Here is an 18,294-nt window from a genome sequence, read left to right as displayed (position 1 = left end):
GTTCAAGGGAAAGTAAATTTAGAAAATGAATAAAAGTAAGTAAAGTGAATAAAATACAATAGTTTAAGCGTTTTCTTTGCTGTTCGAGACAACATTTAAATTGTTAGTTTGTAAAATTTAGCTATAATTAGTTTAAGCTGTTTTTTTTTTTCTTTTTAAATATATATATACAATCGTCTACTTGTTTCAATCAAATATTTAGCTAGAGCTTTAACGCTTATATATCTAAATATAAATTGAACTAAGGTGTTTAACAATTGGTGTCAAGTTAGCTACAAAATTAAAGTTTTATCATTTGTTTAATAAATTAAAATTATAAATATATATGCGTAGATACATATATATCAATGTACATATATTTATGCTAGCTATGAGCGTGTCGAGGTAGGCTGAACAATCTTTGTTAGTTGGATTCGCTTAAAAAGTAGGTGTGTGTGTGTGTATGTATTTGCATGTGAGTGTGAGTGTGTATGTGTGTCTGTCCATGTTGTATGTGCTAAACCTAAATCTCAAAACTTAAACACAATTAGAGCGGCCTCTCCTTTCCCCATCCACATTCTTTCAACGTCTTCAACTTGAGCTGCCCCGCCCATTAGCCAAATTTTTGGGCGCTGCTGCCATGTTAGGCACTTGAATGGCCGGTGGGGGAGTGGCACCCTTGGCCTTGGCCAGCAGCTGTCGCTGCTCATAGATCTCGTTCACGAGCTTCTTGACGAACGGATGATTAAATTTGCCCTCGGTGGAGTCGAAGAACTCCTGGTGCTTCAGCAGGCAATTGTCACGTTTCTCATACTCGAACGCCTGCATTACCATATCCAGACGATCCAGATCCTTAACGAACTTGGACTCGGGACTTTGCGCATTTTCATATTCCTACAATACAAAATTTTAGAACATTAATTGAATCTACGCCCAGGTGTTCTTCCATTTCCTCTTACCTCGAAGAGCTCCATAATGCGCTTGCCCCGCGGCTCAATCAGTTTACAGATATCCTCCATGGCCTTGAATTCGAGCGCACGTTTGTCATCCTTGGAGACACCGCAGAAGGGCGTTATGTCACCCACCAAGCTCTCGGCCAGATCATGCACCAGCGCCAGCTCCATGCATCGTATCTGATTCAGACCCTCGCTGCCATCTAGCAGAAAGGTCAGCATGCTCATCCGGTACATATGTCCAGAGATCGACTCACAATCGTTCACATCCCTCAGTACCCAGCCGGTGCGTTTGGTATGCTATAGAAACCGAAAGAGAATACATCAATTAGCTTCAGTTGTAAGTTAAATATTTCTAAAATTGTGATTCATTAATAAATGATATGATATCTATAGTATAGAAAAAAAATCATATTGATATAAATATATAAATTACATGCTAAATTATTTCAAAAATATATATATATGTATATTAATTTCAATATTATTTTCATCAAATTTTTTATTAATTTATTTATTTTTTGTTTTTTTTTTTTTGTACTAATATTCTTGTTAATAATTAATTTATTTTTTATTCTCTTTTTTTTATAGTGTTTTAAAAAGATCTATTAATTATTTCCCATTTATAGAATATACAATTATTAAACATTTTTAATATAATTTTAAAGTGAAAATTTCTCTACACTCTAGCTAAAATGTAAAAAAACTACATTTTAAATATTTTTACTAACATTTACTCTTTTTGTTTTTATTTTTTTTTATTTTTTTACATACATAAATGCCTGACATTTGTACTACTGTTAACAGCTTCAACTAATCCTCTGTCTGACAACAATTAACACTATTCTATTAAAACAAATCACGCAAATATAATAAAATACCAACATAACTACATTTATTTAGCCAAGTTTGCAGTTTATATTATCTTATCACATAAGCGTCATTTCGCATAGCTGGAATATTCGTTGATAAGGCACATCGGCCATAACGTGACTTTCACATTGCGTTTTAGATAAACCCAAGTCGAGGAGATAAGTCGCTGGCTAAATGTGATCATATGTAATTATTATAATTAAATGGAATGTTGGCAACATCTTTGGGCCTTGCTTGTCGCACGGCTCTATAAATAAAACAGTTTATTGATCAAATAGCAACAGCTAACAGCTACAGCCCCATCCCTCAGCTCACGCCCCGCATGGGTTTCCGTTGAAGGTCTGACGCCCTTGTACGACGATGTAACCTCTCTCTCTCTCTCTCTCTCTCTTTCTCCTTATTCAGTTTATTTCCTTCTATCTCTCTAGTTTTTCTTCTCTTTAATTAGGCAAAGTGCATCAAACATTTTCTGTAAAACATAGTATTCCTTCCAAAACCTACTAAAAAGCCTTTGGAACATATTTTTTACTGGAAATGTATATCGGATATTTACTGTATATCCTATATATTATAGATATTAATTTATTATTATTAATTTTATCATTAATTTAAAATCACTTTCTAGTATTTTTTCATTTAAGTAGGGTAACATTTTTGTTGTTTTTGCATTATTTTGTATTTTAAGTTGATTTATTATTTTATTATTATTTTTTAATTTCTTGATTTTTTAATTATAGTATTTTTATTTTTATTTTGATTATTTATTTCAACGAATTTTAAATTTATAAATTTTAATACTGTAAATGAAATATTGAAATATTTTAATTTTTTAATGGAAAATTAATTAATTAAATTAAATTTGTTTCTATTATTAAATGATATGTAATATATTTTTATTGATTCGTTTCCTTATTTTATTTCTAATATTCACTTAGTTTTCTTAATACTTTTGGAAAAAAAAAATTCAAGTTCAATTTATATGTATATCCTCTACCGGGTATTTTGCTGGTCGAGCCATCAAATTTGTTTTGATTTTTGCCTCTCTGTCACACGTAACTCAATATTCCTTATGCATTTAATGCAATGCAATTCAATATATCTGACAATATATATAGCTTATAATATATCTGATATATAGATATATGACCTGTGTCACCCTGTGTATTGCGTTTTCATTTTGAAGGCCAAGATCAAAGTCACAAGTTTGTGTTTTTTTTTATTATTTCTATTGGAATATATAGAGAATATATAGAAACAAATGTTCTACGCTGTATATATTTGCTTTCTAGATATATAAATATATATTTGTATGGATAATTTAGAATTTTAAATAATATTTTGCTTGTCGATTTGCCTTGCAAATATTCGCTTAACTTTCACGTCAATCCATATACATATATATACATAAACTATATACATTCAGCTTGTCTCAGCTATTTCCCGAAAATTTCAACGGATTTTTAAATACGAACAGAAAGTAATAAATATACATATAAACATACATATTATTTATCAGTTCACGTGAGCCATTTTCTGATTCTATTTAGTTTTCTCGAACTGAATACAAAGTTCAATTAGGTGAATTGGCTGCTTTAATATCAAAGATTTCCAATAACAAACGAACACATAGATAGAGAAATTCCACTTTATAAGCCCGGTTGTCATATTGAAAGTATCAATTATGCTGATTAGATAATTTAAATGAGCGTGGGAGTAGACAGGGGGCACGGGGTGAACGAATGAAATGCTTATCAACTGAAGCGTGCGACACTCTTGATAATAATATTTGACTGTTGTAAATTGGATTATAGACATATCGATCTAAGGTTACCAAATGTTATATGTCTTCGACATTTCGTCACGAATCAATCAATTGAAAAAATTTTCTTCAATTTCATATAGTTTATAGACTTTACAAATCAACAACAAATATTGTATATATCTTTATATATTCTATTTAAATGTTCGACGTAATTTTTCAGAGAATGGCCAAAAGTTCTCTGAGAGCCATTCGACCTCAGGTTTTATACAAATAGTATATGTTTATATATATAAAAAAGTTTTGTTCACACAGAGAATTTTGTTAGATACACAAGAAAAGTAAATATGAAAACAATAGAACAGAAAATACATTTTTTGCATTGTTTTCGCTTTTAAAATTGTTGTTCAAGATCTCAATTTTTTTGTACTTTGGGGGGCAAATAGGATAAATGGGACATTATATTTGGATAAGTGCAAACGTTAAAGAACTAAATTTTAATTTCACATCAAATATTCTGTCTTATGCTCTACATTATATTATGTATATATATATATATTTTCAATGTTATTTTTCATATATTTTTATATGTTATATATTATATTTTATAGTTTATTATCATTTTATTTCATATTTTATCATTTAATTTTTTTTTTTTTTTTTCATTAAAAAACTAATCTTATTAATCTGACAAAAGTTGACAAATAATATATAATGGTTTAGGTATCCTTTCTCATCCACTTCATTAACATTCGGACGGTCTAGAAATGCTAAATGGGATAGCATTTCTTTTCGCTGTCGAACTCAGTATTTTTCTAAACTTGTGATCAGATATACATTATATATATACATAGACATCTTTACTCAATTTTTGTTATATTCGAATCTACAACAAATTCTTCACTACTATATCAATCAACTATCATACGAAAAACTTTCGCGGTCGCAACTTCAAAATCCAACAACAATAAAACCTTGTGACAGACATTGAAAAACCGCTACGTCCCCTTCATTACCTTAAAATTTGGCAGTGCGTTACGAAACGGAATAAAAAAACAAAATAATAAACTCAGTCACGCGATAGCGTGTAGGCGATAAAAGCAGACCAAAAAAAACAAGTAAGAAAGCTCTAGTCGAGACTGCTCGACTACGAGATCCCCTGAACCCTTGGAGTAATAGCTATTTCAATAATTTTTCGCGTCTTTCAGCTTACACAAGAAACACGCACACACACACACACACACACACACGCACGCACGCGCACAGGCATACATACACACACATACATACACACACACATACACACACACACACACACACACATACACAAACAATTACATACATATACACACACAAGCATAAACACGCATGGGCTGCAGTGTGCGCTTACTATGAGAACTTAATTGTTTAATAACTTTTTTTATGGACGTACGATCTTCATGAAACTTTTAGATTATGATTATAACATGAATATGCATGTAATTGCCAAAGCACAAGTCTCTAGTATTTGAAATACGCTTTTTACAAAAGTGAGGGTGAGGGGGTGAATTTAGAGGTGGGGGGTAAATTTTAACAAAAACCGAAATTGTATAAATTGCATATAAGCATACATTAAAAATTTGGAGACTCTAGCAATAAAGGTGTAGAAGATATAATTTTATAACTGGGTTTCGATAAGGTTTTTTATCGATAAAAAAAGATCGAGATGAGTTATCGATTTTTAATGATAAACTTGATATGCGCGCTGTAATTACGGACATTTTAAAAAAAATTTGAAGTCTCTAGCTCTTATATCTTCTGAAATCGACGCGTTCATACATACGGACAGACGGACAGACGGACAGACAGACGGACAGGGCCAAATCAACTCAGCTCGTCACCCTGATCAAGAATATATATACTTTGTGGGGTCTGCCACGCCTCCTTCTCCCTGTTACATACATTTCAACAAAACCATTATACCCTGATTTCCCATTGAAAATGGGTTCAGGGTATAAAAAAAAATCAAACAAAAATAAACAAAACTAACAAACTCTCACAAAAACAGTAAGAGAGAGATAGAGAGAGTGAGCAACTTAGAGGGGGGAACAAAGAAAACATAACAGAGCAGAGCATAATCAGTGCCTGTAGTTGAAAAATCGATGCGTAAGCACGAAAGAGTAATTGAATACCCCAGCAGGAACTGGTTACTCGAATATTTCTCTCCATTTTCCCCTCTAGCTGTTTCCGCTTCGATTTCTGATTTGCATTGATTTGCTTTGCACTCACCTTCAGGTTGCCGATCAGCTCCATAAACTGCAATATGTCGGCGAGGCCTGTGTTGAAGCAGGGCTTCTTGCCCGCACTGGAGGCTGCATCGTGGCAGGCAGCGCCTTCGCTTCCCGCTGCTGCTGCGGCTGTGGCAGCTGTTAGACTGCTGCTGCTGCTGCTGCTGCTGCCATCGCTGTTGGAGATTTCCGATTGGAGTGGTTCGGCGGCCAGTGAGGACATTGCAAATTTTGTTGTTGTCTGCTGTTGTTGTTGCTGCTGTTGGTGCTGTTGCTGCGGATGCGAGGATTTAGCGTTAGTTCCGTTACACTTCGTATGCAAATGTCGCTGTATGGTGTCCTGGCTACGCTGCTGCTGCTGTAGTATATTGTGTACAAATCGCTTTGATAAATTGACGAACTGCGCCGACTCCGATTTCGATTCACTCGGACAGCAACCGTGCGCTATCGAAGGCGAATTGTGACTAACGCTGTCGCTGAAGTTCAATTCGCTCAACGCCGTTTGACTAGATTGATTTGGTTTTGGCTTTGTAGTTGTAGCTTCAGCTGCTGCTGCTGTTGTCGCCGTCGGTGACGTCACGACGACATTGCTGCTGCTGCTGCTGCTGAGTTGCCTAAGGAACTTGTATAAGTCAGCAGCGCCGCCAACGCCACTGCCAGCTGGGCACGCTGTGGCCGTCGCTTTGATCAGTTGCTGTCGTGAGAACATGGTGAGAGAGTAATTTCGTGAGCGACGGCGAACTTATCGTTGGAGAGTGCGACAAAATGTTTAGCTACAAAATTGTGGTCGATGCAAACACGTGCAACGTGTGTGTCCTAAAGAAAGATAGATAGATAGAATGAGAAAGAGAGCAAGAGAGTTAGCTTATTTCGTATGTAGATTCTTGTCTGAGCAGAATTGCAAGTTTTGCAAGCACTGCTGCTTACAGTTTGACAAGCAGTCTGTAGCTTGTTTGTTTTTGTATTATACATACATATAACGGAAACTCGGGTTTTGTTTGGTTTACTCAAGATATATATATATATATATTTTGTTTTTCAATTTCAATTAATATTTACGGTTTAATAATTAAGATCTGTTTATTTTACTGGTTTTAACTGGAAATTGAATTTGTATGTCTTTTTTTCTCATATATGAGTAAGCAATATAAATATTTCCGTTTTGGCTTTGTCATTAATATAATTAACAGAGGGCTGCTTATAGGGTTTACTCAACCATTATTGGATTATAAGATTTCATTTAATTAAGGTGGGGTTATGATAATAATTTTTATTGCAAGTACAGCCAATTAAAAATAAATATTTTATAAATTTATTTTAGAGTAATTTACAAATAAAAGAAATTAAAATTTTATTTGAGTATAATTTATATTTTATTGTAAACTTGGATATAGTAAATTGAATTTCTCTAGTCAAAATTGTCTCTCTTTATTATAAGCAACTCTTGAAGCACATCTCGCTTCAAGATTTCTATATTTATTTTGTAAAATGTACACATTTTATTATTAACAACTTTTCAATCAGCCCTCGCTTTTAATACATTACACGCAAAAATTGAACATTGATTTACGTTGTTTACGCAATAGTTGCAAATTCGCAGAGACCAAAATTTCGCCGAGATAAGTAAACAAATAATGATTAACCATTTAGTATTTATTGCTATGTTCAAAACTATCAGTTAATATGCTTATCGTGAATGTGATTGTATGTAGATGTGCACTCTTTTTCTTTGCACATATATTTCATTTATTTATTTTTCTTCTTTTTTTCTAATTTCTATCACCAACCTTGACACCAACACGGCCCGGCAGACGCGTCTGCCCCAGACTTGGACTTTGTTGTTGCGAGCGAGACAAGAGACGCGAGACAATGAAATAGGCTAGGAAATCGCCGAATCGACGACAACCGACTGCGAGGGCTCGCGTGCGCCTTGTGACTATGACTGCGGCAGCGGCAGCGGCCAGTGGCACTTCAAGGTGACGATGACAAAGTTGCCGTATTTACTATTTTTTTATTTTAGGCTGCTTTTGTTGCTGTTGTTATTATTATTGTTGTTGTTGTTGAGTGTGCACGTAGACACGAGCTCTGCGACTGTTTACCTGTAAATGTGAACTAACGGCAAATGCGGTCGCCACAGCGGAACTTTGAATTTGACAATGGGACAGCGACGATGGCATCGGCTTCGGCGTCGACGATGTCGATGGTACAATTAAAAATATCACTAAGCTAATTTAGACACATACACACTACACTATACTATACTATACACACACACACGCGCGCCCGCACACACATATACACATATTTGTACATAAGCGTATGCTAGCGAAATTCATGCTGCTTCTTCATTATGTTTTGGCTCTTGTTTCTATGCACTTTTCTGTTTAATATCAAGGCAGCTTGGTTGTTAATTTAAATATGGCTGCAGCAGCCAGTGAGTAACGGTAAACTTGGTACTAGTATTGGATTTTTTCATTTAGCAATTGCACAACAAAAATGTTTTTGGCAAACTAAAACGCGCCGCCGAAGAGATTCGCGACGCCTGCACTTGACCGATACTTTGTGGCGGCCGATCGATATCTATACGGCATCGCAGCTGCTATGCTGCTAAAAAAAAAAAAACACAAAATGGTCAGTGGTGGGTGTTAATTGAAATACCAAGCAATTTAAGCAAATTCAGGATATATAAATTGTTTGGACATCTTGACAATTTAATTAATATTTATAAATATATAGTCAATTTTGATTGTTTGCTTATATTTGTAATAACAATAATTAAATACACCTGCAATACCCACACTTTCAGCATTTTTTAGGCCATTTTTTACAATTGATTTTGTAGTTTTTGTTTGCATTTATCGATAAGTATAAATTCGATAATTGTGCACATGTTTTGGTTTTTACCGTGTTTCGCGGTTTATTCTTATTAAATTATAAATTAATTGTTTAGTTTTCATAATGTTGGCACCTATAAAACATTTATTAAACAACTATCGCATAGTTCTTGCAAGTGGGTCCCCACGACGCAAAGAGTTAGTGCAAATGCTGGCAAGTGCACTAAAATCCAAAAAAAGGTCAGAAACTAAAATTTTGTATATCCATACTTTAGGGCCTCAATGCAGAGCTCTGCCCTTCGACATTTGAAGAGAATCTGGATAGAACAGAATTCAAAACTTTCTCCGACTACATAGAGGCGACAGCCTTGGGCAAGGCAGAGGAAGTTTATCAGCGCCTTGACAACGACGGCGACGGCCGTCAGCTGATTGTCATAGCGGCCGACACAATGGTTACGCTTGGAAACGAGATCTTTGGAAAGCCGAAGGATGCAGATGATGCTGTGCGCATGCTGACAAAGTAATCAATCAGTTCATATACCCTCCTTCTGGCTAATTTACGATTTGCCCTTTCAGGCTCTCCGGCGCCTGCAATCGGGTCTTTACGGGCGTTGTCCTGAAGCATTCGAATGGCGTTCGGCAATTCACGGACACGGCGGACGTTTACTTTGGCCAGCTGACAGAGGAGCAGATCAGGAGCTATGTCGACAGCGGCGAGCCACTGTAAGTATTGGCCGCATGTAAACTAGAGTTTTTGATGCTGTTAGACTTGATTAATTTGATAAAGATATCATTCACTTATTCATTCAACATACATTCATATATATGTATATTTATTTTTTATTTATTCTATTAAATGCATCTAACATGTATAAAATTCCTAAGCATTTATAAAATTTCATGATCTAAGAATGAACTTAGATTATCTAACAATTATTTAAGTTCAATTTATTTATTTTATTTGTGCAATTGCAAATTTGTATCTTTTATTTGATTTTTCTGCCTACTTTCTATTTTACATTTAGTAGAAATCTAATTTAGTTTAAAAAAAATATAAATATGATTTATTTTATTAAAAAAAAATTACATATTTTTATTTGTTGTTGTTATAGAAAAATTATAAAAATATTTTATTAACATATATAGCTTCAAAAAATATTCGACTTATAGATATCCCGTACTACTAACCAATAAATATAGAGATTCGAAAAGCCCTACTTATTTGCTGAAGAGATTCCCAATCTGAATACAGTCTGGCTGTATATCTGTTGTGTCGATAGATGGATAGATAAGGGAGATAGATTTATTTAAAAAAGTAATAACATTTAACACTTGTCATCTTAGAAAAGATATTCCAGTCACAATTCTAACAGAATATTTGAAAACACATAATATGTATATTTAAGGTAAAATATGTGAAAAAGGATTTGATATATTAGATATGAACAGCTCACCTCCATCATCTTCTTCCCTCATTTCACCACATTCAGAATGCACTACTGCATCAGCACACCCACCTATGTTAGCCTGTAGCAATACATGGTATATTTGTAATCTTGCTAGACTTGAGAGTTCACCTGTGATTCAACTTTTCACCCACAGCGATAAGGCAGGCGGCTATGGGGTGAACGGTCCGGGTGGTGCTCTAATACCTCGCATCGATGGTGATTTCTACTGTGTGATGGGCCTGCCACTGCATCGTCTGTGCTGCGAGCTGAACAAACTCTTTCTGGACGATCTCTAGTGTGTGTGTGTGTGTGTATATGGCAGATAATTAAATGAAAATAATATAGTCGAACAGAATACAATGACAAGAAACTTCGCCAGTTTGCGCTTATCACAATCCAGAAATTGTAATCGTGCGCGTCAGAGGCTACCCTTCAGGCGTTATTAGTGTGAATAGTTGATAAGGCGTCGTATTTGTTTTCATAATAGTTGTTATTGTTTGTTCATAGACTAAATCAAGAGTACAAATTAAAAAGAAAACAAAAAAATGCGGTTTTGCCTTCCATTTTACACATAAAGTCAAATAGTTGTATTTTTGTTACTAGCTGCACTGTGGTTGCAAGAATATATATTATTTTTTCTATTTGTGTAGTAATCTTAATATCTCCAATGTAATAAACAATTCAATAATTATTTCTTGCATCAAAGTTAAATTTGTTTAAAGAGAACCTAATATTTATTAAATATAAAATAAAATAAAAATTTAATAAAATTGTATTCAATTGCATATTGCATATGAAATATATGAATAAAATTATTTTTTAACTGACAAAAAAAAAAAAAAAAAAAAAAAAAAATGTTATTGAAGAAGATTATTATTCAGTAAAAGTAAAAAAAAAATTTTTTTAATTATATACTCAAAATGTTATGCTTAAATTACAAAATTAATATTTTAAATATTAAAAAAAAAAAAATAATAATAATAAAAAAATTTCAATACAAATGATTTGCAACCACTGTGCTGGAAAGCAACGCATCATTTTGACTCTATCGCTAAAACCAGCGGTCATAAAATCATGTGGGAAAAGTAACGTATATTTCCAAAGATAAGACAAGATTATATATATGTATGTCTAAAAAAAAAGAAAATAAAGAAAAGAAAACCTCACCCACCGAACACAATAAATACAAAGTGTATACACAATTATTAATATATTTTATAGGATCGTAGAACGCAAGCGACGCGCATTCAGTGAGTGATCGTCGGGCGTGAAGCAACCTCCTAACTCGACTCAGAAAATGACTCAAAAGCCGCCAGCAAACCAAGAAAGCGGCAGCTCCGCCTATCAGCTGTGGGGTGGACGATTCAGTGAGCAGCCGCACGAAGCGCTGCAGGAGCTGAATATCAGTCTGCCATATGATGCACGACTCTATGCGGACGATCTGGATGGCAGCAAGGCCTACGCGGAGGCATTGATGCGAGCGGGTCATTTGAATGCCGCTGAGTGCGATAAGCTGGTGAAGAACTTGGAGCTAATACGCTATGATTGGGTCGAGCATCTAATTAAGTTCGAGGCGAGCGACGAGGATGTGCACACGGTGAACGAACGGCTGCTCGTCGAGCTGACCGGAGATCTGGGCCAGCGCCTGCATACGGGACGCAGTCGCAACGATCAGGTGGTCACCGACATGAAGCTCTGGCTGCGCAAGGCCATACGCGAAACGCTGGGCCGCCTTCGCCAGCTGATAGAGGCGATTGTCCGGCAAGCCGAAGCACATTTGGGCATCCTGATGCCGGGCTATACGCACCTGCAGCGGGCCCAGCCCGTTCAGTTCTCCCATTGGCTGCTCTCGCACGCCTTTGCCCTGCGCGAGGATTGCCAGCGGCTGACCGAGCTGCGTGATCGCTCGAATGTCTTGCCCTTGGGCAGCGGAGCTCTGGCTGGCAATCCTTTGGGCATTGATCGAGCGTGGCTGGCGGAACGTCTGGGGTTTGCCGGCGTTACTGGCAACAGCATGCATGCCGTGGGCGATCGTGATTTTGTGGGTGAGTGTGAAGCGCATAGAAAGGCGCTGCAGAGGACTATATCAGCGCTAATGTGTTTCTATCTCTCTCTCTCTCTTTCTCTGTGACCTTTTAGTCGATTTCATTTACTGCTGCTCGATGGTCAGCCTGCATCTGTCGCGCCTAGCCGAGGATCTCATTATCTATAGCACTAAGGAGTTCGATTTCATCAAGATCGCCGACACCTTCTCCAGCGGCAGCAGTTTGATGCCACAGAAACGCAATCCCGATAGCTTGGAACTAATACGTGGCATCTCCGGTCTCATCACATCCAATCTGACGGGCATCATGATGACCATCAAGGGCACACCCTCCACGTACAATAAAGATTTGCAATTCGACAAACAATATTGTTTCCAGGCATACGACAAGCTGACGCAATCTCTGAATATCGCCGTGGGTGTGGTTGAAACCATGAAAGTGCAGCGTCATCAAATGGAATCAGCGCTCAGCTCCGACATGTTGGCCACCGATTGGGTGAGTTTCGACATACAATTCAATCACTCAGTCAATCAATCAATAAACATTTTGCTTCTGCTCTCAGGCTTACTATCTGGTGCGAAAGGGCGTTCCCTTCCGGCAGGCGCATCATCACATCGGCTGCGTCGTCGCCCTGGCAGAACAACGTGGCGTCGACATAACGGAGGTGCCGCTGGGTGAACTGCAGCAGATATGTTCGGCCTTCGGGGCGGACATAGCCAGCGTGGCCGACTATGGCCACAATGTGCAGCAATATGATGCAATCGGTGGCACCTCGACGGCCAGCATAGTCGAACAGTTGCGGCTGCTTAAGAATTTGATCAAGGAATTGCGACAAGAGTCCTAGAACCGGACGGGCTTTATTTGACTTTGGCATTGGATTTTCGTTTAGCTAACAAATTAAATATTTTTGGTGTTTACATTATAGTGTGGTTGTTGTTGTTATTGTTATTGTGCTAAGCATTGCTGCTTTTGCCTCAGTTGACGCTGGGACTGTGGGGTGTGTAGGTGTAGGGCTCCTGAGTGCCCAGCTCGTTGCTGTTCTCCAGCTGCTGATAGCCGCTCATTGCCGAATTGGCTGGGAGTCCCACCTTGCCGCCGGAGATGAGCACGCCCAGGCTCTGCTGCAGCTGCCAGCGGCGTGCCTCGCGTATCGACTTGTTGCGGCGCAACGTCTTGGCCAGCATAAAGGCACAGAGCACGCCCAGCAGCTGGACAAAGGCCACAGTGGTTGCGCCGGTGGAAATCAGCATGGCACTCTGCGACATGATGAAGTTCATCTTGTTGAAGCAGCCATACTCGTACGGATCCACGCAGTTCATCTCGTTATCGTTGGCACTCGGGCCCACGCTGCCGCAGCACGAGAATGGCACCACCACATCATCCGCATCCAGTCGGGTCATGTTGTTGGGCGAATAGTTTTCCTTCCAGTCATCGGGACCTTTAACGCCGCAGCATCCCAACTACAAAATATACAAAAATTATTAATTAGTTAACCATAATGTATACTTAAATATTTAAACAAAAATCAAATCATATTTCATAAATAGTTTCTTCAATATGTATCTAATTTTTCTTCAATTATTTTTCAAATTTTTCTATAGTTTCTAAAATAAAGTAGTCAAGCATATTTAAATTTTAAAATGTAGAAAAATTTGAATTTATTTGTATAAAAAAAAAAAAAAATTAAATAAATAATATAAAAAATAAATAAATAAATAATAAAAAAAAAAAGTAGCAGAATCTAATCAATATAAAAATTCATGTAAGATAATTCGATTTAGAGAATAATAACAAATGTGATAATAATTATTTAAACAAACTTAAAATTATTAAATTACTAATAATATTATAAAAGTATTAATAAAATAAATAATAAATAAAAAATTCTCAATAAATGTAAATAAAAATGGAAAGTACTTATTGAATACTTTATTTAATACCGGCAAATTTTAATTTAATTGAAATATTTTAGGAAATTAAATGATTTATTATTCACTTCTATATATGTATATACATATATATTTTTTTTTTTATAAATAATTTTGAGATAAAAGCGAAATCATATAAGTAAGAGATTAGTCAGTTAGTTTTTTAAATAAGTATATATAAGCTATATATCTATATTACTATATTCATAGATCTTGAAGCATACTTACACCAGTTTGCATAAAGTCCACTCCAGCAGCCACCGTGGTGTCCTTTTCGTATGCAACCAATGCCTCGTTCATGGTGCGCACCAGCATTTCTCTAACCTGCGACTGCATGACGAAAGCGGCAATTGCTGCCGCCACCTCCAGTATGAAGACGAGGAAGAGACAAACGCCATACTGACAAATAGAGTATGTGAGATACATATGGGCATTAGACACAAATATTCTGTGATGCATGCAAATTAGTTATATACCAAATTGATGAGCAAAACGCTCTCCTTGACCGCTCCATAGGCGCCGAGTGTGGCCACGGCGATAAGTATGAAACCTATGGCAATTAGCAGCGCGGGCGGCGACGAGAAGTGTCCATCGATAAAGAGATCAAAGTCGCCGAAAATTGCCTGAATGGTTGTGCCAACCATGATCAGCAATATAGCTGTCAGCTAGGAAGGAAAATATAAATATAAATATGCATTGAAAATAGGTACAAATTTTAGTTAACAAATCCAGTTAGCAATCGCATGTCAAATAGCGTTTATATGTCTCTTAAGTAATATATGTATATAAATAAAATATGTTATTCATTGCCACATTTCTCTATTATCGATTTGAATAGTTTCCGGTTTGTAGCCCCTTAAATATTTAAGCTCGCATATTATTAATGAATGCGACTATTTTCATTTAGGTATGAATATTTTTTTTAAAGTATCAAATATAAGACGAATATTTTCAGCTCTTTTACATATATATATATATATATATATATATATATATATATATATTTATATATATATATATTTTTTTTTTTTTTTTTTTTAAATAAATAAATAATAAATATTTAACTAGATTTTGTCAGTATTTTAAAAATTGAATAAAAGGAAAACAATAATAGTATAAATAAATACAATAAAAAAAATTTAAAAAAATTCTTGAATAAATAAATTTATAATTTAAATTATTATGATTTCGTGTTCAGATTGAATATGCAAGGAAATTCTCAATCTTAAATTTGTTGTATTTTTTAATTTATAGTTTTAATACTTTTAATTAGATGAATAACTAAGCACATTAACTAAGCAATTCAACAGAATTAATAAATGTTTTATTTTTCTATCAGTTAAAAAGGGAAACAATAAAATTCATAAGTAAGTGCATTTCATTTAGTAAATACTTTAATTCTTCATTTTGATGTATAGGTTTTTTGAATGCAAAAAAAAAAAAAGGAAAAAACTACAGGTAAGCAGCTGATACAGAGAAACAGAAATATGTAGATAAAAAGTTAAGTACATGCTGAGTAACGGACTTTTCCAATTCCGCCTCCCTCTACCCTTAAGTTCAAGCAAAATGAGTGCTGAGAAATTCTCTTCAAAGTTAAAAATTAATCAGGCGTAATAAGTAATATTTAACGCTGTCTGGCAGCTGTTTTTATTGTTTGCCTAAGATAACTATGAGAAGAAACAAAAAAGTCAGATGAAAAACCTTGGACTATATGACTTGTATGCTCGGAGGAGCTACGCTCTATTATATATTAATTGTCTTACCGGGAGTGAGAGAGCACAAGCATGAGCATAAAATATTCAGTTGGCTTTGGAGCGGAAGTTATTGAGAACTTAAAAGGAACATATCTAATATTTCCAAATATATATTTGATTCAGTTTCACGGTTAAGCATTCGCGTCATCATTTTATCTATATTGGAAAACAAATAGAGGCGTCCGAGCAGTTTTTCTATGCGGCTCTTCTCTGTGCTTATCAAACGGCAAGTTTTACACACGTATATGACACAGACACAAATAGCACAAGAAAAATTACTCAACTCAACTGATAAGCGCGAAAAATCGCGTTATCATGAAATGTTTGATATATAAGTATGTATATTCGAATTCAAAATGGCGTCGCAATTTATTTGTGAATCATATAGATTTAATATATATTTGTTTTTTAGTTTTAAAATCTTACCGCAAACATAAAGCTCACTATGATGAGCATATATTTGGCGCAGCGCATTCCGGAATTTAATTGCAGCTCTCGATTCGCCATTTTGTGGAATTCAAGTTGATCTGCTTCTGGTTTTTTTTTTTTTTTTTTTTTTTTTTTTTTTTTTTGTTTCGTTGTAGTTGACTGCAAGATGTTAATTATAAAAAGCATTCAATTAATTTAATACATTTTTTTTTCTTTTGTTTGTTAATTTATATTGTTTTTGTTTTTCTGTATTTTCTGTGCACCCACAAAACGTACTTTTACATTAGCTGGCTACACGTTGACTGAGCTTCAGAACGGGAACGTTGCCAGTTGCAAACGCCAAGCGGTGCTCGGCTCGGCTCTTGGCCAAGTAGTTACACAGACAGTGTATGTCATACACACACACACTCACACACACACATTCACTCTCTCTCTCTCGCTCTCTTGGCCACTTATCTGCCTATAAATGTTCATTGTTTTTACTCAATGATAAAAGCGTGCGATAAGATTACGCCTTCAATTCTCTGCGTTTTGCAATAATATATGAAATTAGTTCAGCGCGGTATTCGATGTATTCCATATATATATATATATACATCATATATTATAGTCCTTTTGCATTTCCTTCTACTAAAAAAAAAAAACCTAAACCTAAACTGATTTTCTCAAGTGCAAGGTCATTGGGTTTTTGGGGACTGGAGCATGTGTTATCGATTCGACTATATGTCCAAGTTCTTAATGAGTCAACTGCTGCCCTTATCGATTTTTAAATAATACTGTTAGCAGAAGCATTTCAATTATTCATTGGCTGTAGTCAGGCATGCGAACTGGACATTTCATATTCTACAGTTGGCCATCAATTAGATTAAGTACGTGGGCAAATTTATTTATTTTAGAATTTTTTTTTTTTTGACCAATAAGCTAGAGTTCTAATTTTTCATTTTGACCAAGTTTCATGTTGCATACTTTTGGGCTCGTAATTTATACAATATTTTCATATTTTATTATTATTATTATTATTATTATTTTTTTTTTTTTTATATTTTGATTTATTAACGCCATACGGGGTAGTTTAGTAACCCCTTTGTGTGCTTTTTTGCTATTCATTCAGCCCATTTTGGCTTTAGGAGTACCCAGTAATTAAACGTACTATATATATATATATAGTTATAAACAATTTTTTTATCTCCATTATCTCTAATTCCTCCATGCGGTTGGGATTGTTTGACTAAATAGATCTTATCTAATTCAACATTCTTGTTTTATGTCCTCAACCTCTGTCGTGTATGGCATGCAGGAGATCCTTAATTTTGGCAGAATTTGCAGTTGATTCAAGTAATAAGTCTGCTAATCTGAATAATGTACTTCCACTTTCTGAGATTTTAAATTAAATATTTATCAAATATAGTCGTATTTCTTGTCTTTTTACATGTGTCGACTGGATTAGTCCGAATAGCAAATTGCTCATATTTTAATTCAATTATCTGAAGCTGAGCTGGCTTATATTTGCATTCAAGCTGAGAACACAATCGCTTATCTTTGGTTTTCCTGAATTATTTAAATTCAGACCTTCCCAATCAATAAGCATTGTTTTCTTCGTTTATCGCCTCAACTTCAACCTTCGCATGTGCACTGGTGAACAGCAATATATACATATATCATTCACGATCAATCAGCTAATAAGCACCAATCATTCGGTAATCAGTTAGTCAATGGCTTATAGCCTTTAAGATTGATTTATTGATTTATTGATTTAGTGTCTTTTAGTGTCAATCGGTTAGTCAATTACGCTCTCAATCAGCCGGTCAATCATTTATAGTCAATCAGTATTAGCCATTTCATTCATAATTAATCAATTAATCAATAAATCAATCCATCATTCATTTATCATCAATCAGTATAAATCATTTGTTAAATCTCTCTGTTAAGCACTTGCATCAGTAAATCTAACATAATCTAACATCGTCAATCAGTAGCAATCAATCTCAATCATTCAGTTAATCAATCATTCATAGCCAATCAGTA

The 18,294-nt window shown here is 35.2% G+C and overlaps 4 protein-coding genes and 1 long non-coding RNA gene across 6 annotated transcripts; 2 read left to right on the top strand and 3 right to left on the bottom strand.

The window, feature by feature from the left end:
- Positions 1 to 399: 399 nt before the first annotated feature.
- On the bottom strand, positions 400 to 8,404 carry LOC6576526. 2 transcript variants are annotated; one of them, XM_015165219.3, is made up of 4 exons: positions 7,619 to 8,404; positions 5,833 to 6,647; positions 939 to 1,232; positions 400 to 873 (listed from the first exon to the last, which is right to left on the bottom strand). In XM_015165219.3, exons 2-4 carry the CDS (start codon positions 6,538 to 6,540, stop codon positions 571 to 573), a joined length of 1,305 nt encoding a protein of 434 aa, XP_015020705.1. In that variant the 5' UTR covers positions 6,541 to 6,647; positions 7,619 to 8,404; the 3' UTR covers positions 400 to 570. The 2 variants fall into 2 exon arrangements, with proteins under 2 accessions (XP_015020705.1, XP_002002515.1); XM_002002479.4 differs by having other exon boundaries at positions 7,931 to 8,404.
- A 283-nt stretch (positions 8,405 to 8,687) lies between these two features.
- On the top strand, positions 8,688 to 10,818 carry LOC6576525 (dTTP/UTP pyrophosphatase). The gene is made up of 4 exons (XM_002002478.4): positions 8,688 to 8,879; positions 8,941 to 9,185; positions 9,242 to 9,388; positions 10,268 to 10,818. The coding sequence occupies exons 1-4, from the start codon at positions 8,790 to 8,792 to the stop codon at positions 10,407 to 10,409; spliced, it is 624 nt and encodes a 207-aa protein (XP_002002514.1). The 5' UTR covers positions 8,688 to 8,789; the 3' UTR covers positions 10,410 to 10,818.
- Positions 9,314 to 13,082, top strand: LOC6576524 (argininosuccinate lyase). Its single transcript, XM_002002477.4, has 4 exons — positions 9,314 to 9,388; positions 11,335 to 12,158; positions 12,253 to 12,653; positions 12,721 to 13,082. Exons 2-4 carry the CDS (start codon positions 11,411 to 11,413, stop codon positions 13,000 to 13,002), a joined length of 1,431 nt encoding a protein of 476 aa, XP_002002513.1. The 5' UTR covers positions 9,314 to 9,388; positions 11,335 to 11,410; the 3' UTR covers positions 13,003 to 13,082.
- On the bottom strand, positions 9,658 to 10,335 carry LOC26527138. The gene is made up of 3 exons (XR_001449396.3): positions 10,243 to 10,335; positions 10,120 to 10,192; positions 9,658 to 10,031 (listed from the first exon to the last, which is right to left on the bottom strand). It is a non-coding gene; the product is annotated as an uncharacterized LOC26527138 (long non-coding RNA).
- LOC6576523 (23 kDa integral membrane protein) lies at positions 12,985 to 16,561 on the bottom strand. The gene is made up of 4 exons (XM_002002476.4): positions 16,267 to 16,561; positions 14,563 to 14,751; positions 14,315 to 14,485; positions 12,985 to 13,618 (listed from the first exon to the last, which is right to left on the bottom strand). The coding sequence occupies exons 1-4, from the start codon at positions 16,453 to 16,455 to the stop codon at positions 13,133 to 13,135; spliced, it is 1,035 nt and encodes a 344-aa protein (XP_002002512.2). The 5' UTR covers positions 16,456 to 16,561; the 3' UTR covers positions 12,985 to 13,132.
- Between the last annotated feature and the right edge of the window lie 1,733 nt (positions 16,562 to 18,294).

Source organism: Drosophila mojavensis, unplaced genomic scaffold (assembly GCF_018153725.1).
Source record: "Drosophila mojavensis isolate 15081-1352.22 unplaced genomic scaffold, ASM1815372v1 contig_36, whole genome shotgun sequence".
NCBI classification, from domain to species: Eukaryota; Metazoa; Arthropoda; class Insecta; order Diptera; family Drosophilidae; genus Drosophila; species Drosophila mojavensis.
This window is presented reverse-complemented; position numbering and strand designations above follow the sequence as displayed.